This window comes from Osmerus eperlanus, chromosome 1, assembly GCF_963692335.1.
Source record: "Osmerus eperlanus chromosome 1, fOsmEpe2.1, whole genome shotgun sequence".
NCBI classification, from domain to species: Eukaryota; Metazoa; Chordata; class Actinopteri; order Osmeriformes; family Osmeridae; genus Osmerus; species Osmerus eperlanus.
In genome coordinates, this window is record NC_085018.1 from 477,501 (window position 1) to 504,389 (window position 26,889).

Sequence of the window (26,889 nt, forward strand, 5' to 3'; positions counted from 1 at the left end):
ACCGCTGTCAATATCAAAAATCTTCTCTCCTGATGGAGTTGAAGAACCAACAGGCGTCTTTAACTTGGGTTGAAGTCAACACAACTAAATGATCTACTGGAAAGTCTGACGTAGGGAAGGCACATATCCATCAGGGACATTGATTATTTGGATTGGTTTCCACGGCTTCAATCTACAAAACCTAGATTATAACATGGATTACATCTACAGGAAACATGTTTTATACTAAGACCTCTCTACAGATTCTCAATGTCCAGTAGCCTCCTGTAACTGGGACAGCTAGCTGTTCTATCAACCACATGTCTATGGCCCATCTGAACCATGGTTTCTACTCACCCGCGAAGAGCAGAGTGAAGATGATGGTGAGCTGGTAGATGGCGTGGCCCAGGATGTTCTTCATCATAGTGCGGGAGATGAGAGGCTTGTTGCGGCCGTAGGGCCTCCTCAGGAGCAGAGACTCTGTGGGGGGCTCTGTGGCCAGGGCCAGGGAGGCCAGCGTGTCCATGATCAGGTTCACCCACAGCATCTGTACCGCTTTGAGGGGGGAGTCCTGCAGGGCGGGAGACAAGGAGGAGGAGATAGAGAGGAAGGGGGTGGGTGGGGGAGAGGAGTCATAAGATGGATCGACCAGTGAGTTGGCTGTTGATTAAGTCAACATACCAATTTCACCAAGAAGGAATGAGTAGGTACAGTAGCAGACTAACCAGTGAGTTGGCTGTTAATTGGTGATCAGAGGTAGTGAGTAGCTGGTGAGGCTCTTACCTGTGTGATGCAGGCCCCTGTAAAGGCCACTATAACAGCCACCACATTGACAGTGAGCTGGAACTGCAGGAACTTGGAGATGCTGTCGTACACGTTCCTCCCCCACATCACGGCCTTCACGATGCTGGTGAAGTTGTCGTCCGTCAGGATGATGTCAGAGGCCTCCTTGGCCACGTCGGTACCGGCTATACCCTGTAAGGGCGACAGAAGACCAGGGGTCAAATGTATCAAACAATTAATCCGTAAAAGTATGCATATGGAGAAAACTGGAAAACTCTGGATGCAACTTTTTTCTCAGATTTATGAACATTGTGTACGCGACCGATGTCACACGTCTGTCTTCATAGATTCCACTTAACTTGTGATTGTGCACACGAGAACGATCTCGCTGTCCACACCCCATCAACTCTAATATTTTACCTTACATGGTTGTATGAGAAATAGCTAAGGCAACAAAAAAAAAAGACTGAAAAATATTAACTTTATTGAATGTGAAATGGAGATCTAAATTAGCAAAATAGGAGGAGCCTCTTGTTTGGTGGCCTTAGGCTACTAGTTATTTGAACGTTGAAAAAAATAAAAAGGTTTCAACCCATTGTGCCCTCATTACATTTGGGAAACCGTTTGTTGCTGCAAATGATGTATTAATGTTGGACTTGTGTAAGAGAATCTAATGTACCTAAGGGACAGGTTGATCATGTCATCCCACACCTCGGGCATCACACGACTGGGGCTGGATTGGTTTATCCCTGACATGTCTGCCAGCTCCCGCTGAAAAGTCCCAGTTGCAGAGAACTTTTACAGTCGATGTGCTTGACTTTTGCTTGACTGTTGTTGGGCATTCCAACACAGGACCCAGCTCACTCAGTACAGAGATACAAAAGAATGGCTCTTAAATATTTATCAAACGATTTATCAACCAGTCATCATTGTGGGCCAAGAAGTCTACAAGATCCCTGAACTCCCGCTCGCATTAATCTCCCATTGGCAATGTCAAATAGTATTTGAAAAATATAACTTTTGGCATGACTTGTTTGAAGCCCAAATTCACACGGTTTCTTTCTGGCTAAATAGGCTAAAGCAAGATCATCGGCATAATTTGTAGATATCCTATACAATTTACTCCCATTGTAGATCAAGTAAAACTGTCATTTGTAATACATGTACTTTCTCTCTGCCTTTCGGTAACTCACATCGCCGTATCACATCTCAAAACATAATGTACGCATGAGTTCTAAAGTACCCAAAGGTACACAGATTTTCACGCCACGTGTAGACTATTCATAAATCTGAAACTCTGTGTAGAAACACCTTTACACACGTTTCTGAGCCCCATGTCATGCGTACGTGCCTTCGTACATTTGTACATTTGATTGTGGCTTTATAAGCACCTGACTGGGGAGTCAGGTGGCTGAGCGGTTAGGGAATCGGGATATTAATCAAAAGGTTGCCGGTTTGATTCCCAGTCGTGCAAATGACGTTGTGTCCTTGGGCAAGGCACTTAACCCTACTTGCCTCGGAGGAATGTCCCTGTACTTACTGTAAGTCGCTCTGGATAAGAGCGTCTGCTAAATGACTAAATGTAAATGTGTATATGGTGAAAGGACTGACTGGTGTGTATTTGGTGAAAGGACTGACTGGTGTGTATTTGGTGAATGACTTGTGTGTACATTGTGAAAAGACTGACTGTAGATGGATTTACCATTGCAAATCCAACATCTGCTTTCTTGAGGGCGGGGCCATCGTTGGTCCCATCCCCCGTCACAGCGACCACCTGTCGTGTTTCCAAGACGGTGCTGTCAATGATCCCTGTGAGACAGGGAGAAGACTGTGTTTGAAGGACAGAACTCAACACAGAGGTTACACAAATACATAAATGACATAAATAAAGCAGCAACATTTGGACATGTAGTTAACTTCCCTCAATCCTGTTCATACTCGATACCAAGGCCTTTCCTATTGATTTTTGCCTCATCACAATAACTAGGTTAAACCAATTTTGGCTTCAGGTTGTGCTTGCTGGACCATATTAATAACTTTCACTTATTTGCACTTAGAAGGCAGAGAACCGTGAACTAGGAGTCAGGACAAACCACAGATACAAAACCACTTGGAGGGTTTTTATTGATGATGTTTCTTTCTAGAACAACCTTGCTTTCTTTTGGTGTTGGCTGCTGAGGAAAAACCACAGATTTCCATATTTATGACACACACCTGCATATGCTCCACCCATCAATGCTACCCCCCAACAGAGATCAAACAAACTAGTCTTTGAAGAGTGCAGGAGCGGGTTTGTGTTGATGTAATAAAGGCTGGTATGTGTGTGCTATTTGTGTTATTGTCACAAAATTATTGATTTATCATACATTATGGGACTTTTGACATTATTGATCATACAGAGGGCGTAATTAAATAATTAGATACAATTAGATCATGCTTGTGCATCTGGCAATGCTGGTTAATGCTAAGCTGAGTAAGGGAAGGAGACACAAACGCAACCTAGCAGTAACCCGCTTTATAGTTAAGGGGTTGCGTCCTTTCAACACAGTGGCAGTTCTACCTGGGGGCCTACAGGGGCCAGGGCCCCTGTAAAAATGTCCCTGGCCCCTCCTGTGGCCCCCCCTGAACTGACTGAATAATATATATCTATTTTTTTTTTTCAGGGGTCCATGCCCACCTTTTGCCGCATTGTCCTACTAATTTTTGATGGCCATACATCATTGTTTCAATTGAAACTCTTTATGTAGAAAATAAACGTTTGTATGATTTTAATGTAAAGCTAAATTATAGTATTTAATATTTAAATATCATTTGTTTCCGTTTTTTAATGTGCCCCTCTGATTAAACACTGGCCCCACCTTGGCCCCCCCAGTAAAATTTGTCTAGAACCGCCACTGTTTCAACAGTCAAATCTCCATCTTTTAGGTAGGTTTGCAACAAATTAGGAAAATAAATGTTCTGTGTATATGATTATCTGATATTTATGAAAATGCCTTCACATTAAAGTTGCCAGTCTGCATGTTGACCTAATTGTCTTGTATCCTTTAAATCTAAAAGCTCTAGAGTACAGAACCAAAATAACAGAATGTCCAACAAACTGTGGTGCTCACTGTTTCATTATTTATAGATAAGTAATTGACCAATAATCCTATAAGGTTACTATAATATACCGTATCGAAAAAAGAATTGTATTGAATTAAAGGTATCAACATTGAAACATTTCAAACAATACCCAACCCCAGACAGACTGTAAGATGAATAAACTTGTATTCTTGTTCTATTGGCCTACACCTTTACAGTGTCCAACCTATGGTGTTGAACTAGTCACCTACCTTTGACCAGAGTGTGTTTGTCGGTGGGGGAGGAGCGAGCCAGCACACGGAGCTTGGGCCACACCTTGTCCAGGCGCTCTTGCTCCACCTACAGTCCAAGCGGACATGGTGTCAAGACTTTACTGTTATAGGTAACTTTCCCAGCTGAAACTCAAATGTTTAAGGTGATCCTTTCCACTTATTACCTCACTGAGCAGCAAAAAAAAACACATAATATGTTGTTTAATTTGGTCTTACAACATATCCTACCATCAAACTGTTCTCTTGAACTGAATCTCAACAATAATACTTTCTATTGAATTCTCCATGCAGACTTCTCCCTTTTTTTAATCTCTCCCTCAAAAAAAAGGAAATTGTCTAAAGCCTTTCGCTTTCCAAAATAAACCTATTCGAGTCAGCGTCACCTCTCCCTGGTCGTTGCGGATCTGTTGGTTGAACTCTTTGCCCTCCAAACACAGGAAGTCCTCTCCAGGAAGCAAGATGCCACACTTGGTTGCTATGGCGCGCGCAGTGTTGATGTTGTCCCCGGTAACCATGCGGACGGTGATCCCGGCCCTCTGGCATTTGGTGATGGCTGCTGGTACCTGATTGGACGACAGACAGGAAATGTGTTATGACAGGAAGGGTGAAATATTATATATATCTAATGATGGCACTTCAACAAGTACACATTTGGTTTCCACGCATTCCTTCCAGAATGGTCGGATAACATATTGTAGAACATGTTATATATATTAATCCCCACCCCTCCCTCTGTGTCTTCTATGCCACTGACGATCTCAGCCGAGATAGTGTTATTCTTGTCTCTCTGCCAGTGTATCAGCGGTAGGTCCTGATAGCCTCTGCTCACTCGGGCGCAACCTCTCAACCCGCTGAGCGAGTGTGTGTGTGTGTGTGTGTGCGTGCTTGTCCTGTGCAGTCCTCAGTAATTATCCACCCTCAGCTATGTGATGAATCACTCCTCATTAGACCAATCAAATCACTTATTTATAGATCATTAGGACGCCCTTATACAAGTATGCCTGTCAATCCATGCACACACACACACACACACACACACACATACACATGGACACACATGTACACAGGAGTCAGGAGACAGGAGTCAGGTTGCTGAGCGGTGAGGGAGTCGGGCTAGTAATCTGAAGGTCGCCAGTTCGATTCCCGGTCATGCCATCTGACGTTGTGTCCTTGGGCAAGGCACTTCACCCTACTTGCCTCGGGGGAATGTCCCTGTACTTACTGTAAGTCGCTCTGGATAAGAGCGTCTGCTAAATGACTAAATGTAAATGTACACAATGGAAGCCTCTCTCTTACTATACCACACACACACACACACACACATAGACGTGTGCACAATGGAAGCTTCTCTTCACACATTCCCCACCACACACATTCTCCACCACACACATTCCCCACCACACACATTCTCCACCACACACATTCCCCACCACACACATTCTCCACCACACACATTCCCCACCACACACATTCTCCACCACACACATTCCCCACCACACACATTCCCCACCACACACATTCTCCACCACACACATTCTCCACCACACACATTCCCCACCACACACATTCCCCACCACACACATTCTCCACCACACACATTCCCCACCACACACATTCCCCACCACACACATTCTCCACCACACACATTCCCCACCACACACATTCTCCACCACACACATTCCCCACCACACACATTCCCCACCACACACATTCTCCACCACACACATTCCCCACCACACACATTCTCCACCACACACATTCCCCACCACACATACTCCCCACCACACACATTCCCCACAAAATACACTCCCCAGTGGCCCGCGGACCAGAGATCATGATAGCATCACAGACACTTTGCATAATGATGCATTTGTTGCATTGAAGTAGTCTAACTACAAGAGGTCTATTTTTCAATTTACATTTAGTCATTTAGCAGAGGCTCTTATCCAGAGCCCAGCTCTGGATAATTTCTTTCAAAAGATTACATACAGTCAGACTGTCCTCTAATTATTGACAAAAAGGATCAGGGATAAAATATTTCTATCTTATGCGCCTGATAATTTGATGGCTGCTACCATACATAAAGACGACAGTTATCTGTCTTTCAGCTGCCCTTTCCATCCTACTGGGAGCTAACTGGTGGAGACGTCCCCTGGCCAGGACATCTCCACCATGCCTAACTGGTGGAGACGTCCCTTGGCCAGGGGGCTGTTTCCATCCACTGTTATCTACTGCCTGACATTCAAATCTCTAGTGATTTGTCAGTGTGTTATGGACAGGAACAGGTGATGGAGCTGGGGACTGGATGATTAATCAGTGTCTCATCATGGCTAAATTAACTGTTATAGCAACCGATAGAATGGAAAATAAAATAAATATAGCTAGTATAGAGTTGAACTAAGTTTATGGGAGTGTGTGTTTTTGTGCCTTTGTGTGCGCCCACTGTATCTGTGTGTTTTAGTTTGTTTTGTTCTGTGGACAGAGACATGTCACAGGAGAGTCTACTAAGCTGCTCTTGAGATGAGCTGTTGTGACCCCCCCAAAACTCCCTGTAGCTATCGGATGCTAGCAGTTGTTGTGGGCTATCAAGGCAGAGCTAGCCGTATCCATGGTGTTGCATACCACAGTGACAGGGCTATTTGAAAGCTTGATTGGAAATGCAGCCATTTTACCAACAGTGTATTCATCCATCATATAGCAAAGGTTAGGGGTTGGGGTTAGGTGACATTTTAACTGAACCTTGGTTTAATTTGCTGTACCTTCAATGAAATGTCTAGACAAGAGAGACTTCAATTGAAACTCTGACTGGCTTATAAAGCAGATGTGATATCATATGACGCTGACTAACAAGGGCTGTCCTCAGTATTGGGCAAATTCAATTCATGCAATTTGAATCACACTGGAGAGTCCATAACATGAAATGCCATTAACAATGTGCCATAAAGGCTGACCTAAGAGTTTTTCATCCCAATGTGATTTCTTAAGGGGATTAAAAGACATTGATTGAAGTGCTGAGGTCTCAAACAACTTGCTTTGGTTGCCTCTCTGAGGAGCCAACAACCCACTAACTGCAACGTAGGTTAGTTTGAGTGACAGCTGTTTATAAGGTTTGTGGCACCAAGAATGAAATAATTTCCAGAAAATGTAGTTCTCTTGATCGAACATTTCTGAATGATACTGTATGATTTTTGACAGGTAATGTAATTTCTTATTACATTATTAGGAATGTATTACATTTTCAGGTGGGATTACCCAAAACAGATGATGTAATTATTTTGATGGGTAATGTAATAAAAGAGAGTATGCATTTTTTCTCTGATATTTTATGTGTGCAAGGATACAAAATACTGTTAGTGTCATCTTAGCTTTCTGAAAAAACTAACATTTGAACACTAACATCTGATTTCATGTTTGGAAATGTAAACTCTAGGATTTATTAGAATTGTTTACATATATTTAGTAATATAGAGAGTAATAATAGAAATGAACAGAAAAACTGTATGGATAGCATGTAAAGATGCATTTAAATAATGCATTTCAATGGGAAATGAACCTGCCCATACCCATGCAAGGATCGTTCAGTAGACCACAGTGGATCTTAGATTAGACACCATCAGAAGATGACTAAAGATGCAGAAGCTACATGACAAAAAGAAAGTGATGAAGTCAAGTCTATTCAATCTCCATGAAGTCTACAGCGATTCTTATTAAATTAAGTGTCTCCTCGCCTGATCTTATGACATTTCTGCATTCAAAAAGGGTTTTATATTTATCTCTAAAAATAGAGGATGTGTTGATGTAAAACGGTATTTTGTCACCAACAAGCTGTATAAAGAGGACATGTTGATGTAATAACTGTCTTCTGTAGCCATCAAGCTGTATATAGAAGATGTGTTGATGTAATTTATATTTATGCATTTAGCAGACGCTTTTATCCAAAGCGACTTCCAAGAGAGATCTTTACAAAAGAGCATAGGTCACTGATCATAACAGCGAGATAGCCCCAAACATTGCGAGCAGCCAAAACATGAAGCATACATTGTGAAAAACCAAATAAGTGCCAAAGGGAAGAACCATAAGAGCATGCAGTTAAACAAGTTACAATTAAACAACATGAAACTCAAAAAGTGCAAGAGTGTACCTGTAGAAAAACAATCAACAGTAAAATATTTCACAATAACTGTAATAACTATTCTGTAGCCATCAAGCTGTATAAATAGGATGTGTTGATGTAATAACTGTATTCGGTAGCAATGTTGATCTGGTCATTATTCTTGTCTGGTGTTCCTCCTCTCAACTGACTGAGACTAGTATATGTATCTCAGAACCAGAAGATGTCACACCACTGGTGGAGCAGACTATTTTCTTCTTATTATTTTCTATTTTCTTAACATAACTCTGCCACAATTTTCTAACAAAGTGATTGTAATGATCGTGCTAAGGGCCCTATGTTCAGAGATGTAGAAGCCCAGATGGTCCAGCCCAGGAGAATACCCAGCTCACCTCTGGCCTGACTGGGTCCTCGATGCCCACCACGCAGATGCAGGTGAGATTGTTGAGGATGTCGTTTTCCGCGTCCCAGTTAGGCTCGCCCCCCTCAGCCGGGAAGTCTCTGTACGCAACGCAGATGGTCCGCAGGCCGTCGCAGGCCATGGGCTCGATCACCTTGCTCACCATCTCATCACGGTCCTTGGGCTTGAAGATGCGTGCCTCACCCTGAGTATCCAGAACACGGGAGCACCTGAGGAGGAGAGGAGGAGGTGGGGGAGAGGGGAGGAGAGAGGGAGGGAGGAGGAGAGGAAAATAAAGGTGTTGGGCAGTGAGCTTGAGGATAGGAAGAAAAGAGAAACAGGATCAAGCATTTGGAGGTACATACAATCCACTACATGCTCAAAACAATCCTGAATATCCATCCATCATCCATCCTCAATCCCCACATCCATCTTCTCCATCACATCCATCAACCATCCTCTCCTCATCCATCCATCATCCATTCTCTTAATCCTTCACCCTCTGTTCATGCATCCTCTCTTCATCCATCCATCATCCATCCTCTCTTCATCCATCCTCTCTTTGTCCATCACCCTCTCTTCATCCATCCTCTCTTCATCAATCCATCATCCATCCTCTCTTCATCCTTCACCCTCTCTTCATCATCATCCATCCTTTCTTCATCCATCCATCCATAATCCCCCACATCCATCATCTCCATCACATACATCATCCATCCTTTCTTCATCCATCCATCATCCATCCTCTCTTCATCCATACATCATCCATCCTTTTTTCATCCATCCATCATCCATCCTCTCTTCATCCATCCATCATCCATCCTCTCTTCATCCATCCATCATCCATCCTCTCTTCATCCATCCATCATCCATCCTCTCTTCATCCATACATCATCCATCCTCTCTTCATCCATACATCATCCATCCTCTCTTCATCCATCCCCCGTACTTGCGCAGGACGATCTCAGAGGCTCCTTTGCTGTACATGCGGAAGCTGCCATCTGCGTTCTTCAGCACGGTGCTCATGGACTTCCTGGAGGAGTTGAAGGTGTACACCTTGTAGAGCTTCTCCTCCGGGATCTCCTCTCTGATTGGCTGGTAGTCCCTCTTCAGCGCCAGCACCAGGCCCAATAGGGAGCACTCTGTCTTGTTGCCGACGTGGCGAGGCAGACCACCCTCCTTCTCTGGAGACTGGAGAGGTCAAACGGTCAAAGGTCAGGGCCTTGTTAGGAGGGGGGGTGGCGAAGATGTTACACTTTAAAATGAACCTTTGATTTGCATATGATCCAATAAGAGGTTCCGGTATGTGAATTAAGTCTTAAAACTACATGGCTTAAATACAATATATCCCATAACCCTTCATATAGAAAACTGTTTTCTTTCAAACACAAACACACACTCTGTTGTAAGAATTGAAGATGTAACTTTATTCTGTATAAAATTATACTGTGTTCAGCATTCCTTGTGTGCAAAGAGAGGCCTACCCCCAAATCTGAACTCTGGGTAAACATACAAGACCCTTATCTTGGGGCTGAGGACTAAGAAGAGGGGGGTTTGTTTGTTTCAAAGAGATACTGTTTGACAAGGGCTAGATGGAGACGCGAGGTCTGGTGACCATTTGCTTTACACCTATGTGGAGGAGCTTTTAAGACATCAGAACTGGAGATTCATGGTTGCTGTCATAAACACGCACACACGCAAACACGCACGCACATACGCGCGCCAGGTCTATGCAAGGGAGCCAATGAAGGAAGAGCCATGAGACATTTGCATGCCTTTGTTTTAAACCAATAACAGTCAAGAGCTGTTCTGTTTAAATAGGTAGCTAGCACAACATGCTAGCGGACAAACTTTGTAGCACAATGACATGATGTTTTGTCTCCTTGTGGGCCGGCCGCAAGCAATAAAGCTTTCTTAACTTGTTCACCGACTGACTGTGCAATGCTTGATAGATTGATATTTCAACAGCATCATGTGTGTGTGTGTGTGTGTGTGTGTAGGTGTGTGTGTGTAAATGTGTGCATGAGTGTGTGTGAGTCAGAGAGATATAGATAGATAGAGATAGATAGAGACCATTTGTTGTTACATTAAGGATATGTTGTTGTTTCTGCTGTACTGCATCAGTCACTATTGTAACTAATACATTATTGTAAGACTGTAGTTGAGCAATATAATTGTTAGTTTTGCACTGTAGTATTTTAATTCTGTTAACTTTAAGTTACAGCTACTGGAATCAAGATGGTATTCTTTTTTTGTTCACCGTCCCTGATATATGAGATGCGATTACTTTGCAAAGTGGTTAGTAAATACAGACTTTTCCTGGACCACCAAAATACTGTTGATGTTCTGCTGCACTTTCTATATGCATTTGTGTATCGCTTTGGATAAAAATGTCTGCTAAATGTATAAAATGTCAAATGTATTAAAAGAGCAAATGTTCATTTGAGAGCCCAATCAATATTCATCACTTCAACAATCATCAAAGTGGAACTAAATCAATATTAATCACTTTCCTGTAAAGAACCCCGCACCAAAAATGGTTGGCTTCTGGTGAAAATGTGTGGATTTTTCATGAATATATATTTTGGTACTTCCTCAAACGCTCGAAATAATACATGACCCCGACCAGTTGTCATGCATGACCCCTCTCTGTGATACGTCAGAGTATCTAAAAAATCATTCTTTCTTTTTTTGTTTATTAAAGGTTTTGAATCACTAGGGGGCAAAATGTGCTGGTATTTACTACCAAATAATAATAAAAAAACACTTCTGCAATTGCTTGAGGTTTTGGTGTTTAGTTACTCTTTATGTGTGTGTGTCGAGTCTCACCAGGATCTTGGTGGTGTAGGCTGAGTTGATGGAGATGCTGTTGACCAGCAGCTCCAGAATACTTGGCGGGATGGCATCGGGCTCTGGAACGTTCTTGTAGTGCGTGTCTCCTATGTAGGCCTGCACCACCGTCATGCGGTTCATGGTCAGTGTGCCCGTCTTGTCGGAGCAGATAGCCGTGGCATTGCCCATCGTCTCACACGCATCCAGGTGGCGCACCAAGTTGTTGTCCTTCATCATTTTCTGGAGGGATGGAAGAGGTGGAGGAGAGAGGGAAGGGGGAGAGAGACGTTCTATTACATGATTTAGTGGCGTAACCACGTACATTTCAATAACAACATTCCTCTCAAAGATTGCGCTAGCTGGCTTCAAAACATCAGACTAATCACACGCTCATGCCTGCTCTCTTCTTCCACACAGCGGGGGCCTTCAGGATGCTCTCCACAGACAAATAATAACAGCACAAACAGATAAGGAAGCAGTTCAGAAATAAAACACCCAGGGCCTCATTTACTAACAGGATTGCGCCCATTTCAGGCGTACAATAGCGGGTAAAGACATAAAACCGTATTTACAAAGGCAGCGCACTTGAGTAAAAACGCAGATTACCGCTGCTGGGAGGGTATAAGGGAAAGTGGGTGTGTGCCGCAAAGAGATGGGAGGAGAGGTGTATTTCTTCCTTGTAACATGTTAATGTTAGCTGTAACTTTGTGAACCAATATTTCTATCTCCTGTTCGCTGAACGTTCTTTTTCTTTTCCTCGAATCACCCATAGTGGCAGTAACATGCAGGCAATTTCTCCCGTCTTTTTACGGTGCGCTAATTAACACTAAAGGGCGGAGTAAGGCGCTGATTGCCCGACGAGGATCTGGTTTGATAAATACTACGCAAAATGCGGAAATACACCGTGCGCTATTTGCGGTTGGGCAAAGGCGCAGATTAAGCTGCGGTCGCAATGTTAGTATATGAGGTCCCCAGTGTGTCCACGGTAAAATATGAGCAAACATGCAAGAGTAGTGCGTACCACACACAAGAAGCCTACATCAGCATAGCTGTGTTTCTGTCTGTGTGAGTGTGGTCGTATCTCTTTGTATCTGTACTTGTTTGCGGCGAGTGGTAGCTCACCTTCACAGAGTAAGCCAGAGAGATGGTGACAGCCAGGGGCAGGCCTTCAGGTACAGCCACGACCAGCACCGTCACCCCAATGATGAAGAACTTGACAAAGTACTGGATGTAGATGGGTGTGCACTCCTTGAGCCAGGGGCGGCCCTGGACGCCGAAGGTGTCCACCACGAAGTAGAGGATGAGGATGATGACCGTCACAGCCGACATGATCAGACCTGGAGGGGCGGCGGGACACAAACCAGCAAAGGTTGGTGGATTATTTTCCTTTTTTGAAGAATTTGTATGGTATCTGTTATTTTTTCAGTTTGTCTTTGTGGGCCCTATCTTGCACCCAGCGCAATTGACTTTGTACACCGACGCAAGCATCATTCCTATTTTGCACTCCACGCACAGCGGTATTTTCCCTTCACAGACGCACGTCGGTAAATTAGGGAATGAACTTGCGCTCCCGGGGGCGGTTCAGCGAAAAAAGGAGGCGTGTTCCAGCGCAAACGTTCCCTGGTGCTATTTTGCAGTTTCAGAAAACAATTCCGCTACAGACCAGGAAAAACGTAGTCTACAGTCAATGGCACGTTATTCAGATGCTATTTTAATGGCGCATGCTTGGCCTGTGCGCACTGCTGGCGAGGCCAGGGTCTTCTTCCTGCGAAGCTTACATTGTTTTGATTTATTGTATGGCTGTGTTACATTTCTTTCATGTCATCAATGATAAAAAATATTTTCATGAGAAATCTCTATGTATGTGAACTTGATTTGTAACAATTGTGGCAATTTCCTCCCACGCCTGTTTAACCGAAGCTAATTTGTATGGATTTCTTTTCCCATCCCCATCAGAATCAGAATTCTGTTTATTCGCCATGTATGTTACACAAACACAGAATTTACTGTGGCAGGAAGGTGCAAACAATAAACATATATGGGTCTTAAATCAAGTAAAAAAGTTAAATAGTTAAACTAATTCTAAGAACTAAACAATTAAAAAATATAACAAATGTAATATATATAAAAATAAGAATAAGAATTTGAATGAGCAGCAAGAGTGGGCAACTTAGTGCAAAAAGAAAACTGCTCTGCCTTTCCCATTCAATGTCACTTGTCTGTCTTTTAGGCCCTGACGAGAATGTCGGTCTCCTCGGCTGTGAACCGCTCCTGGCGTGCGCCTGGCAAATCCGCCGTTATAATAGCAATCTGCCATGGAACAAGTGCGCCTGCTCTTAAAGATCCTGTAAAGAAAATTCCATGATTTGCTTCTCAGTACATTATATACGTGTGAATTGAGTTCCTGAAAGCATGTGCAAAGCGCGAAAACTTTGTCGCACTGAAATGTGGAGTTAGGACGTAGAACAGTTTCTCTTCCTTTTTCAGATCAGGTTTTAATGGGCGGAGCCAAAAAATTACCTATCTACGTCATTTTGACCCATCTACGTCAGATCACTGAATGGCTCCTCCTGCTGTACTGTTATTGTAGCCTACATCAGCTAGCTAGCTAGCTTCAGGATGTCTCCCTCCACCCACAACTGCATCTTCCCTGGATGCAAGAACTTCAGCTGCGCTGCAACGCTATTTAATTTCCCTATTGATGAGGAAAAGAAAAATAGGTGGATTGATTTTGTGAAGAGCCATGCTAATGGAAAGCTTCGGATAAACTCCAACAGCCGCCTCTGCAGTGACCATTTCATGGCGGATAATTTTAACATGGACCAGAGACAGACGGGGTTCACCAACACACAGCTTCTCTTGCAGCGCGGAGCCGTACCGAGCATCGCCCTCCCGGCCGTTCATCCTCCGGTCGCACCTGGACTATCCACCGCCGCCAGCAGTTCATCACTCAGTTCTGTGTGCTTGTTCTAATTATACTAGATAACTTTTCCAGGGGTATCTCTGCTATGAGTTAGTGCAAACCGCTAACTTGATATTAGGCTACTCGGTGTAGAATGATGGTAGCTAATGTGCTATAAGTAGTTGGAGAGCTCACTGTCTGCTGTCTCTGGTGTCCATTTTTACTCCTGTGTTACAGCTCAGGGGAACATTTAATTTATATGCATCTGTATGTTTCACTCATTGAACAAATAAATTCTAATTCTATACTGTTTTGTTCGGCTTGACGTAGCGTCCATTATCTGGGTCGTAGGTAGGCAGCGAGGGGCGGAGCTTCAGCTCCTTCAGGTGACACGCCCCCCCAGTCTCAAGCAGAGAAGACTGCCTAATTTAACATACTTGTCTGTGTTTTTTTTCATGCAAATTTGGATGGGTTAATAACACGTTCTTCTGTGGTGTGGTGAACTTAAAACTCGTTTTCAATTCCACTTTACAGGATCTTTAAAGGGAATGTGAGATGCCGCTCTATTGCACGTTATGCCCAAACCACACCTATGAGTAATGTAGCTACTTCAGACCAACCCATTTTAGATTTGCGCCAGGTGCAAAGTCATTTATCCCGCCGGTATAATAGCAACAGCGCCGGAGTCCCGCCCACAAAGTTACTTGCGTTTCGCGTTTTGATACTTGCATTTCAGATCGTTAAAATAGGGCCCTGTGTCTGTTTGTGTGAGTGTGTTTTTGTGTGCATTTGTCTTTGTGTGTGTGTGTGAGAGAGAGGGTGTGTGTGTGTGTGTGTGTGTGTGTATGTGGGTGTAAGCCTCCATGTCTCGTACCAGCCTTCCCAATCTGCACGGCCAGCCTGGTTAGTTTGCCCTGCAGCACGGACTTCTCCTTCTTGGTGACCCGAACCTTCTTCACCTGCTTGACCTCCTCCTTCTCCTCCGATTCGGCCGCCTCCTCGCTCTTCAGGGGTTGGATCTCCAGGGCGATGCCATCCTGGGTCTTAGCTGAGAGGGGGGGGGGGGAAAGGGGTACGGTGGGGGGGCAATGGGATGATTAGAGATGTGAGGGGGAGATGAGCAGGGAGGAGGTGGGGATGGACAAATGTCAATGAATGAGTAAATAAAGTTGTTGTTTTTTGGGAGTGGAGAGGGAGGAGGAGGCATGAAGGAGTTTGGTGGGGGAAAGGTGGAGAAGGGGGTTATGTCCAGGTTTCAGGACGTTAAGGTTTCAGTGTGGGGTCGAGTCATTCCAAGAAAAGGGGGAGGAGGTTCAAGTTTGGGATGAAGGGGTAGAAAAGTAGAACAGAGATGGCAAAGGTTCAGTTATGGTCATGAAGACAGAAACCTCCAGACCAGAGCGGCTAGAAGCACCACAGGGTGAAACATCTAAACACATCCTGATCTGGTGATCCAGAATCACAGCAGTAATCATCAACATGAAGCATATTTGGGTATTTGAACTTTCATAGCTAAAACCTAATCCGGTGACATAGAAAAAAAGTGTATAAATGAATGAGATATGAGTTGAGTTCGAGTTTTTTTTTTTTAGGACAAGCAGTTAGTTATGAAAAAAATACTGTTGCAAAGAATAAGCACATACAAAGACTTCACCAGAAAAGGCACAGCAAATAACAGCTTTCAATTGTAAACTAACCCTCAAGTAAAGAGACATTTTGTCATTCAAAATTGAATTCACCACAGCGCAATCCAAAATAAATATTTGAGATAGTAATATAGTGTGTGTGCGTGTGTATGTGTACCTGTGTGCATTTACATGTGTATGTGTACTATGGGATGTAATCAGTGTCAGCGTAACTGCACACATTCACCGCGCACCTGATACGGGTGAAGTACGTGTAGGCTACTCTGACGAGTTGTAGCAAGCGCGGAATGAATACTGCACCTTACAGTTTGATAGATAATTGGGTGTGCATATAAAAAGGCGAAATTTGTGCATAATACATTTGATAAGTCATGTGCACAGGCAGGTGTTATGTGTGCTTCATCTGCCTGTGCGCATGCCTAGATATCTATCAAACAGTTAGACGTAGTGTTCATGTATGCGTAGGTCTTATGTATTTGAGGCATATGTCAGGTGTAGTGTACACAACATGCACACGCTGTGGACATGTCGACATGTCGTCAAAATACGTGTGCACATAGCCAGCGCAACGCCTATGTGATGTGTGTAACGTCTGTGTGTCCATTGTAAGTCTATGTAAATTGCTTGTGTGCATTCAGAGGTTTGATATCATTGCGCAGGCGCTAGTGAGCATTTTGCATATTAACCGGTGTCACGTATTACACCTCATAGTTTACCTGTGTGCATGTAAGTGTACCTGTGTGTGTGTGTGTGTGCGTGTGTGCGTGGCAGAGGGGGGCAGGGCTGTGTTGTTGTTTTTCGTACAGAAACATCCCATCTGTATGTGGACCACTTCAGCATCTCAGACTAGCTCTGTCTGTAGTTGCAGCGCTGGTGTGTTCCATCTGAGCATGCAGCATGTTACCTGGCTAGCTAGCCATCACACCTGATCATACGATGAGTAAGACTTCATAGACAGTGTCAACAGTGTTTTGAGTTTTCAGTGATACAGATGAAAATGTGTACGAATGCTTTTGTACCTGGTGTTCTACGTCACAGCAACAACATTTGGTGTGAGGACTAGAAAATGCTACCAAAAACCATTTACATGTGTCTTGTATAACTGATAAAATGTTGTGTATGTCACACAGTGTGATGCACAGTTATGGCTACATAGTACAGACATTATTTGTGTATACAAACAGTTCATGATCCTATGTAGAATTTCCAAAGTTTGAATAACATAAGGACACTTATGTACAGTATAGGCTATACACTGTAATGTCTGGCAATATAATGAAACGTAACAGTGTCCCTGAGCCAGCTAGGAGGGTTAGTGTTACAATGTGGACAGTTTCATTCAGTATTTTGTTTATTTTGTTGTGAGCTCTGCTACTGTAACAGTGGAAATTCCCCTGGAGATCAGTGAGTTTTTACTCCACATCAGCTTAAAGAACTACATTAAGGACCTGCAACACTGGAACGATCCACCAATAAGGACACAGAAACCCAGCAGAACAGGAACCAATGGCACACAGCAGCGGCACACTGACTGGGAGATTGGACTGACTGACGGACCACTGACGGACAGCACTCAACAGACCAGCACCAAGAGACCACGACAGAGAAGAGGGGTGGGGGGGTGAGTGTGTCACGAAAAAATCAACCATCCAACAGACAAATTAAAAACCAGCAACACAAAGCAAAAGGAACAAAACAAATTGAAATACGACCACCACATAAAGAGGGAGAGTGAGAGCGAAAAGGAGGAAGGAAAACTCTGGGAAATCTCTCCAGAAAAATTTGAACAAAGTGAAAGAGAGAGAAGGAAAGAAGAAAGAGAGAGAAATAGGGTCAAACAGTGATTGTGAGGTAAAGATTTACAAGACAGCATGAAGTCCTGAGCAACACCCTAGAAAGAGGCAACACCAGTCAGAGAAACAAGGGACAGAAAGAAAACGGTTTAAAGGAAGAGATAAAACAGTAGATGAAACGGAACAACAGTTAACAGCCCACTGATGCTACAAGGGTGCAACTTCCACTTAAAGCCACATCCCAGACACTTAAAATAACATACAACTCAACAAGAACTGACATTACCATTAATTAAATAAAATCTTTCTAAAAAAACAAAATAAATGTACATGGCTTATCCCTGGTACTTTCTAGTCTTACTTTGGAGACTTGATGAAGCGGTCTGACTGAACTCCTTTGTGTTTGGAACACACTGCGAGTGTGATGGGGTAGTCTCACTTAATGGCAGCTTTGACATCCAACAATGTTACACAGAGTAACATTTGCTACATAACATGGATAACGTTTCCATTTTTGTGGCTGGTGCCAAAGTTTAGCATATAAATGAAAACCTAATTCCACTTTAGGACTATGAAGAACCCTGAAGTATAGAACTTCTGCTCATACAATGAGGTTTTTGACACAGCCAAACCCAGACCACCCATTTTGTATGTTGTCTGTAGAGAAGATGTTCTGGAGAACCTTTCTCCTGTGTCTGGAATAACGTGCTTATTCACAGCTACAGCTGTATCTGGAGAACAACAGAAGAAACCCCTGTTTAGCACTTAGGTAACACCGCAGGAGGAACGGGGGGAGGACAAGGTGGATGAGGGGAGAGGGGAGGAGGGGACAAGAGAAGAGGAGAGACCAGGGGAGAGGAGAGGACAGCAGGGGAGAGGAGGAGAGCAGAAGACACCAGAGGAGTGGAGAGAGAGGAGGAGAGAGCAAGAGGGAGCAGGAGAGTTTGGGAGAGAAGGAGAAACCAGGGTAGGAGAGCAGGGGAGAGTTTGGGAGAGAAGGAGAAACCAGGGTAGGAGAGCAGGGGAGAGAAGGAGAAACCAGGGTAGGAGAGCAGGGGAGAGGAGGGGAGAGAAGGAGAAACCAGGGTAGGAGAGCAGGGGAGATGAGGGGAGAGAAGGAGAAACCAGGGTAGGAGAGCAGGGGAGAGGAGGGGAGAGAAGGAGAAACCAGGGTAGGAGAGCAGGGGAGATGAGGGGAGAAAAGGAGAAACCAGGGTAGGAGAGCAGGGGAGAGGAGGGGAGAGAAGGAGAAACCAGGGTAGGAGAGCAGGGGAGAGGAGAGATCATGAGTCGTTCTGTTTGTGGCAGATGCTCTGGCCCGCCAGGCTAGGGGGGAGGTGTGTGCGTGTGTGTGTAAGTGTGTGTGTGCCCGTGGGGGGATAGACAACTTGTGGAGGAGGTCAGGTAAGCCCCAGATCACACACTGCATGGATGTTCACAAATCACACCGTCCTTCAAAGTCAGACTAGTGCGGGTCATCGTCTCTGGCTAAAGCTAACCCAGAGTGTCCCTGGGAACTCCCAGGCTAGTGCTGCTGTCCCCCAACTGAACACTGAAGCTGCTCGCTGGGCTAGTCACAGGCTAGGTGAGAGTTGCACCCTTTTCACAGGTAAAGCGAGAGAGCCTCCCCTTTTCAGCAGGCGGAGGGAAGAAGCCAGAGAGCGTGAAACAGAGAGAGAGAGCGGGTGAGACTGACACGAGACTCCCAGACTGCTGCTGAATGGTGGGGAGGGAGGTAACGAGAGAGGGAGGGAGGGAAGGGTTACCTTTGTTGCGATTTTCGGGGGTTCCTTGTTTTTTACCTGTTCAGACAGAGAAAAAGTGCGGAATGCTGATAACATGGCTTAAATTAAATGTAAAAAAAAAATCATAGATAAACCAAAAGAACACAAAAAACTAAAACAAAACAATACAAACATACATGTGCGTGTGGGGGTAAGAACAGGCCATCTGAGGACAGAGCTGGCTAGCACTGTTTCTTTTCGCAAAGCACCCATCATTAGTTTACTGTGGTACCGGTAGTAGAGTATGTGAGGGACTAGGTGAGGGTGGTAGGAGGAGCAGACACCCTCAGACAGGCTGGCTCAGACACACTCCTGCAGCCTGTCTCTCTGTGATTGATGTCAGACACCAGCGTGCCCCAGGTGTTTCTCTCGCGTCTGCCTGAGTGCAATGTGTTTGTGTGAAAGCAGGAGGTGTGTGCCTGGAAATGGAATTATATGTGTACAAGTGCAGGGCACATGCACGTGTATGTGTGTGTTACCAGCAGTTGTCAGATGAGTGGTAGAACGCCCTGCAGCCTTAGGCCTCAGACAGTTCGTCTCTACTCTGTGTGTGTGTGTGTGTGTGACTGTGTTTTTCTGTAAGTGTATGACATACCCGTCAGTGTGCTGGGCTTCATAAGACAGCAGAGTCTGTTTTGTGTGTTTGTGCTTTGAGCTGGCATGTATCCTTGCTTCAGCCGACACCCAGTCTAAACACATCGTGTTCAGTGCTGCCTTCAGTTTTTGTGCAGGATAAGCAAATTGTTGCTTGTTTAAAAATGTTCTTACAGGGTCACATTTTTACAGCAGTAAACTAAAAAAGCTATTTATGATATGAACCTAAGTGTGATGGTGCTCCATAATTTCACTGACATACAACCATGATATTTAGTTTCATAGTTGCAGATAGTGAGAAGCCAATTATAATGGACAGTTCATTTAAATGTGCCTCTCCTACCTCTGAGTTGGCTCATTCAACCCCCTTAGAATGAATGCCTGGAGAACTGAAATTGTAGCCGAAAAACTCTTACCAAAAAAACTAATATATATACGGTTAAGGGTTAGTACGGTCCAAAAACAATAATAAAAGTAACATAGGTCTTTAGGTAACTAGAAAGCCTCTAAGTTGGCCTGAGACATACAGCATGCTGTATCATGTCTACGGACGTCTACGGTTTGTATAAACCTCAATGCAACATGAACCACAGTGCCCCGAGAAGTTCCGAAATTTGAAAGATGCCACCTCCTGTTACTGTGCATCTTCATGCAATCTGTGATTTCATGGATTTGATATCAAAGAGTTCTTAATTGTAACTTGTCTAACTACATGCTCTTATTGTTCTTCCCTTTGGGACTTATTTGCTTTTCACAATGTATGCTTCATGTTTGGCTACTCGCAATGTTTTGGGGCTATCTCGTTGTTATGATCAGTGACCTATGCTCTTTTGTAAAGCTCTCTCTTGGAAGTCGCTTTGGATAAAAGCGTCTGCTAAATGCATAAATGTAAATGTAATGTGTGTGCTACAGATCGGATGGGGTAAAGAGACATAAAAAGTGAAAAATGACAATCGTAGCGGGTTTTGACAATGGGGCATAGTGGAGACAAACTACTACTGTTTCCTCAATGACGATTAGAGAGAACTGCTCCCTAAGAAGGAGAGCTTTTTTACACCCTCGGGTTCAAGGTACAAAAGGAAAATAGGATAAAGCAAAGAAAGATAAGATCTGTTTTAAGATGCCTAGAGACGTCTCAGGAGCTGGAGGTATTGGAACTATGTTTAAACGGTTCTACATTATAGGGAAAAATATAAAGAAACTCTTTTTCCCAATGGTGATGACTTTTTCTCATGCTTCTTCATCTTCTCTTAGTCCAAACCTAGCTGGGGGGTAGATCCCCCCGCCCCCCCAACAGCACCTTAGAGAACCAAAACCATTCTCACTCTGCACACAAGACCTCGTCAGTGACAGACAGAAACCCATGAAAAGTTGACCAAGCTTTGGTCAACAATGTTACGACCATGGTTCAACCAAGATAAGACCACGGTACAACCATGGTACGACCATGGTTAACTGGTGTTTTGGGTTGGTGTTTCGTTTGCCTCTTACTTTTCTTGACCTTCTTCTCCTCGTCGCTCTCCCCGGCGCCCAGCAGAGTGAAGATGATCCCCGTCTGGGAGTTGAGACCCACCGCCGACACCAGCATCCTGCCCGAGCCCTCCATCACATGGGTGCCTGAGAGAGAGACCAGGGATAAGGGATGAATAAGAGGAGAAGACACAAGAAAGGTCATCCTACACTACACAATGCCCTCCAAAGGCAAAATTTAAGTTCTACAGTTGTTGCAAACTGACATTGGGTGTAACCTAACTGTAACAGTGAGACAAAATAAAACTGAACAAGGAATCTCACCAGATAGCAGCATCGGGTCCTTGTCCAGGGACTTCCTGACTTGATCTGATTCGCCGGTCAGAGAGCTCTCGTCAATCTTCAGGTCGTTGCCTTGTATCAGGATACCATCCGCCGGCAGCAAGTCACCTGACAATCAATAATATTGAATATCAGTTACCTCCAACCTTTTCCTGTACTTCTAAAAACCTATTGACTTGATTCAAAAACTTGATGTTGGGATCTTGATATATTGGGTTTCTAGCTAAATGATTTATTTGGTATCCCTCCCTGTGGACAATACCAGGTTGTGTTCCATCTCGTTTTGGACCTGATATCGGTAACTGTACATGACTGACCTATGTCTGGTATGTAGGTCCTCCCTCTACCCTGGGTGGTTGTGGGGGAACTGATCACTTCCTGCCCCCGTCCAGAACTGTGTTCATGCAAGGTACGTCTCTGGCTTCTCTATAAACACCATTTCCCACCCATATCCTGTATATGTATCAGTGTTGGAACGTCTCATCTCACCATATTTGATCTGGGCGATGTCCCCCACCACGATCTCAGCCACGGGGATCTGGATGACCTGGCCTTTGCGGATGACGGTGAACTTCTGCTCCTGCTCGATGCGGCTCTGCAGCCCCCGGAACTGCTTCTCCTTGGACCAGTCGTTGAAGGCAGTCACCAGCACCACGATGATGACCGAGAAGAGGATGGCGGCGCCCTCAATCCAGCCCGCCTGCGCCTCGCCCTCGTCCTCTGCGCCCGCCGCCGCCTGGCCGCACACTGTACACACACACAGGACCAGCAGGTGAGCAGACCCACCACCACGCATAACCCCCCGCCTTATGTAACCACTGCCCTCGACACTTACCCTAAATTTAATCTTAAAGCCTATATTAGTGGTGACAGATGGTGGGACTGTAGACAAGCAACGTAAAGATTAAGATGTTTTTGTAACCAAACCCAAATTCCTTGTGATTTCACATAAGATTGTCTGTTGTCTCTTCTGGTATACAGCCTACGTAGGACTGTCCAGAGGCAGAAAACCCACTATATCCCACTGCTGGGAACCTTTACTCCATGCTTGAATAAACTTGGAACAATTTTATCATTGCAGCCAACAATGTTTGGGCCATTCTTAACCCTCGTGCTGCCTTCGGGTCACATGACCCAAAGGTTCATAACGAACCATCGTTGTGTTTACCCAATTTTACCCAATACAAAAACAAATTAAAATAATTTTCTTTTAACCTTTGCAATGTGGGGGGTCTGAGACAGCCCAACGGTTAAAAGAAAATGCTTCACTTTGTCTTTGTATGCGGTAAATCTGTCGCAATACGACGGTGGGTCCCAATGACTGATGGGTCAGAATGACCCGAAGATAACACAAGGGTTAAAGCAGGCCAGAACTCACGCTCGCTATCGCCCCCTGGGGGATGGTAGAAGGACAGGCCCAGGGAGATGATGGCAGCGATCTCCAGGATGATGAGGGTGACATCCTGAAGAGCCTCCCACACCAGCTGAAGAAATGTCTTGGCCTTCTTAGGGGGGATGAAGTTCCTCCCAAAAGATGTGTGGCGCTTCTCCAGGTCCACAGGGTTTCCAGAGAGACCTGAGGGAGGGAGGAGATTCCCATGTGACAATGGTGGTGTTGGTCTGATATTTCTCTACCTTATACATACCGCAACTGTATCATACTGGAAGTATTTGTAAAATCTCTGTCTGTCTCATAGCTTCCACAAAATCATCCTGAAGATGCTGCTTCTAAGACCAGTCCTGATTCAAGGGTTCTTTTTGGCAGATTTTTCTGTCCCACTGAAGGTCAGCCAATCCAAACCCAGCCTGGCCTGACACCAGGAGGGCTGGCGGCTCCAATATCCCCAGTGTCAGGCTCCTGTTGTGGCCACAATCTGCCACTTCATCCACAGCCAATGTGTTGGACTACAGCTTGACGAAACAAACATTGACCCGCACCATAAACGTCCGTTCATACTCATAATTTTTTTTCTTCCATTTTTTATTTAGTCTATTTTGACACTCTAATCACCCTTTGATGTCACTAAATGTGTCCTCCTGAGACAGGAAAACAAATGAATCCTTAAAGATATTATGCTGCAGGTAGGTCAGATATTACCACCTCGAGAAACATCTTTTAATTGCCTTTATACAAGTTGTTATTATTAAAATAAATCTCTTTTTCAAAAGAGATCTGTTCAATTACAGCTGGGGGAACAATGTCCCACTCTATACAGTTTCCCTACATTAACACAAACTTGAAGGAGATACACGTATTTACACAATACACAAGTACATAAAGAAACATTACATTTTGTGATTCAAACCATAAGTTTGCTGGTGGGGGGGCAGGGGATGGCTACTGTTGAACTTATTTATTTCAGATTGAACCTCTCTAAGGGTGTTTACTATAAACAGGATTAAACTGCTAATCAATGTTGCGCTTGTTTAGCACTGGGTGAGGATTTGTGCCCAATCCCCTTCATTCATTCTCTATCTCCCTGGCCTTGTTATATCTCTCTCCACTATTGATCTTGTTGACGGTAACCCTCAGAGTCATTGAAAGAGACTGGATACTGATAGACTGAGGCCAGCTTGCTGTTGCTCTGGTACACACTGGGATGGATCCAGAACCGAGACAGCTCGCTAGGCTAATAGTAAAACTACGAGCTGGCACTCTGAAGGTTTAGTGAAGGACAGAGTTGTTTAAATGAGGAGGGAAGGGAATATTAAGTAAAGAGAGACTGTAGAAGGGAAAAAAAATAGTTGGGAGGGGGATGAGAGGAAATTCTACCAGATAAAAAGTGGTGGTGGTCATAAGAGACAGAAAATAGGAGGAGAGGATGTAAGTTAGTGAGGGAGAGAGAGAATCAAACTCTTCACAGCATTCCCCTGGCATGTACTAGGCTACCCTGTCAGATGTGATACCCAGCTTTAATTAACACTAGCCTCCCCTTTGGCTCGCTCAAAGCACCCTTCAACCAGTCACATCAACTTCCGGACGCTCCCACAACCTTCCTAACTCACCGCCACTCAATGTTGCTTCTTTAAAACAAACACAACATATGGCTTGGCAAAAGATAACCAAGTAAAAGGGTCTCGCTGGCCCCGTAAAAGAGGAGGGAAGGAGAGACAAACAGACAGGGAGGGAGGGGGGAAACAGGTCCAAAACAAAGCTTCTCTGCCAGACAGCCTCTCGTGGAGTATCTGTCCGGAGCGAGGAGGCGTCGCCTGGGAGCAGCGAGTGATGGAAAGTGACAGGGTTCTCTCTGGAGAACGCGGGGGAAGTCTGCAGAGGGCGGCGTTATGCTGGACAGCCCTGGCGGTCGGCCAGTGATGAATGCCAACAGGGAGCGCTCACTCTTTCCTGGTGTCATTTCTTTTGTTTTCATTCCTCTGTTGTCTGAGTGGAGGGTGAGATAGCAGGGCAGGTACCAAACGAAGAGAGGAAGATGGATGTGGAAGGGAGGGAGGGATGGAAAAAAAAATGGTGAGATGGAGGGAGGATGGACACAGAGAAGGAGAAAGATATCTAGACAGACAGATAGATACAGTGGATAGACAGATCTTCCCTGTGCCAAACAAAAGCTTTATCAAAGCTTGAGCACAGTACCTCTGTCTTCAGAAAGATCCTCTAGTAAATACTTGCTGTTTGCCGATTCACTACAGAGCTAAGAGATTTGAAACAATTTGTTTGTAAACTCTGCAAACGTTTTTCTCATGGTCATTTCTTGCTCTCTACAACTCTGTCCATCCCTCTCTTTCTGACCCTGCTCTCTTCCCTCTATCCCGCCTCCATGTTACGCAGACTGACTTCATAAATGTGCTGCTCCATATGGCAGCTCATCAGGTTACATAGCAAGCCTATTCTCTCTCTCTTTCCCCTTCTTTCTCCTCTTCGTAACCTTCCACTCACTTTGCTCCATCCTAATCTGTCCGTTTCTCACCGAGCCACCCAGTTACTTCTCAACATCATAGGTAATTACTGTCTTTCACTCTGGTCATTACTAAACAGTTTCATTCTGTCCATTTTTATCTCTCTCCCTCACTTGTTCCATCAGCGAGAAGGACTTTGGAAGGCACGGTTTATAAACTATCACAGAATACTGGGGACTGAGATTGCCCCTCTGTCTCTCTGCTCAGTGACCTATGAAGCCAGATATATTGTAGATATATCAACCCCTCCCTCTTTCCCCCACACACCACTACTCCCCCCCCCACACCACTACTCCCCCCCCACACCACTACTCCCCCCCCACACCACTACTCCCCCCCCCACACCACTACTCCCCCCCCCACACCACTACTCCCCCCCACACCACTACTCCCCCCCCCACACCACTACTCCCCCCCCCACACCACTACTCCCCCCCCACACCACTACTCCTCCCCACACCACTACTCCCCCCCCCCCACACCACTACTCCCCCCCCCCCACACCACTACTGTGTGTGGGGGGGAGTGATGTTTTATACTGAACAATACAGATGCTTACCATTCTTTGTCAGCAGATAACAGAGCCCCCCAAACTAAACTCTATGCTTTCTTATCACCCTGGGGGAAGGGTGAGCATTTGTTAAGACTAGAAGATGTTGGGGGTTTTGGTTGTTCTAAGGAGATATTGTGTAACAAGGACTATGGTGGAGACGCAAGGTCTGTTGACCATTTGCTTAACACTTTTACGACATCAGGAGATCCTGTTGTTGTGTTTTCAACCAGGGTTGATGTCGTAAACACGCACATACACACGCGCGATACCTCTGGGATCAATCACATCGACAGCTAATATGTAGAGGAGGAGACTCCCACCAATATGTTTTAAAAGGTCTTACATGAAGACCTGAGATTCAGACAAACTTTATTGCGATCAGATTTTGTCTCCTTGCTGGCAAGCATTAAACTATTGTACTTTCTTTGAATC

At 44.7% G+C, this 26,889-nt stretch overlaps 1 protein-coding gene across 4 annotated transcripts in view; it reads right to left on the bottom strand.

Annotated features, from left to right (window-relative positions):
- Nucleotides 1-26,889, bottom strand: part of LOC134037206 (plasma membrane calcium-transporting ATPase 1-like) — a 124,405-nt gene that overhangs the window by 34,961 nt on the left and 62,555 nt on the right. For 3 of the 4 annotated variants that reach the window (XM_062482538.1, XM_062482562.1, XM_062482646.1), the window contains 16 exons: nt 23,368-23,565; nt 22,479-22,736; nt 21,972-22,097; nt 21,669-21,794; nt 19,566-19,601; nt 15,235-15,408; nt 12,581-12,795; nt 11,456-11,698; nt 9,576-9,817; nt 8,619-8,856; nt 4,499-4,678; nt 4,095-4,182; nt 2,465-2,571; nt 763-954; nt 337-550; nt 1-29 (listed from right to left, as the gene is read on the bottom strand). The exon at nt 1-29 is cut by the window's left edge and continues 183 nt beyond it. In XM_062482538.1, coding sequence (XP_062338522.1) covers nt 1-29; nt 337-550; nt 763-954; nt 2,465-2,571; nt 4,095-4,182; nt 4,499-4,678; nt 8,619-8,856; nt 9,576-9,817; nt 11,456-11,698; nt 12,581-12,795; nt 15,235-15,408; nt 19,566-19,601; nt 21,669-21,794; nt 21,972-22,097; nt 22,479-22,736; nt 23,368-23,565 — 2,666 coding nt within the window. Of the gene's footprint in view, nt 30-336; nt 551-762; nt 955-2,464; nt 2,572-4,094; nt 4,183-4,498; nt 4,679-8,618; nt 8,857-9,575; nt 9,818-11,455; nt 11,699-12,580; nt 12,796-15,234; nt 15,409-19,565; nt 19,602-21,623; nt 21,795-21,971; nt 22,098-22,478; nt 22,737-23,367; nt 23,566-26,889 lie in introns of all 4 variants that reach the window. The other variant, XM_062482725.1, reaches the window with a different exon arrangement.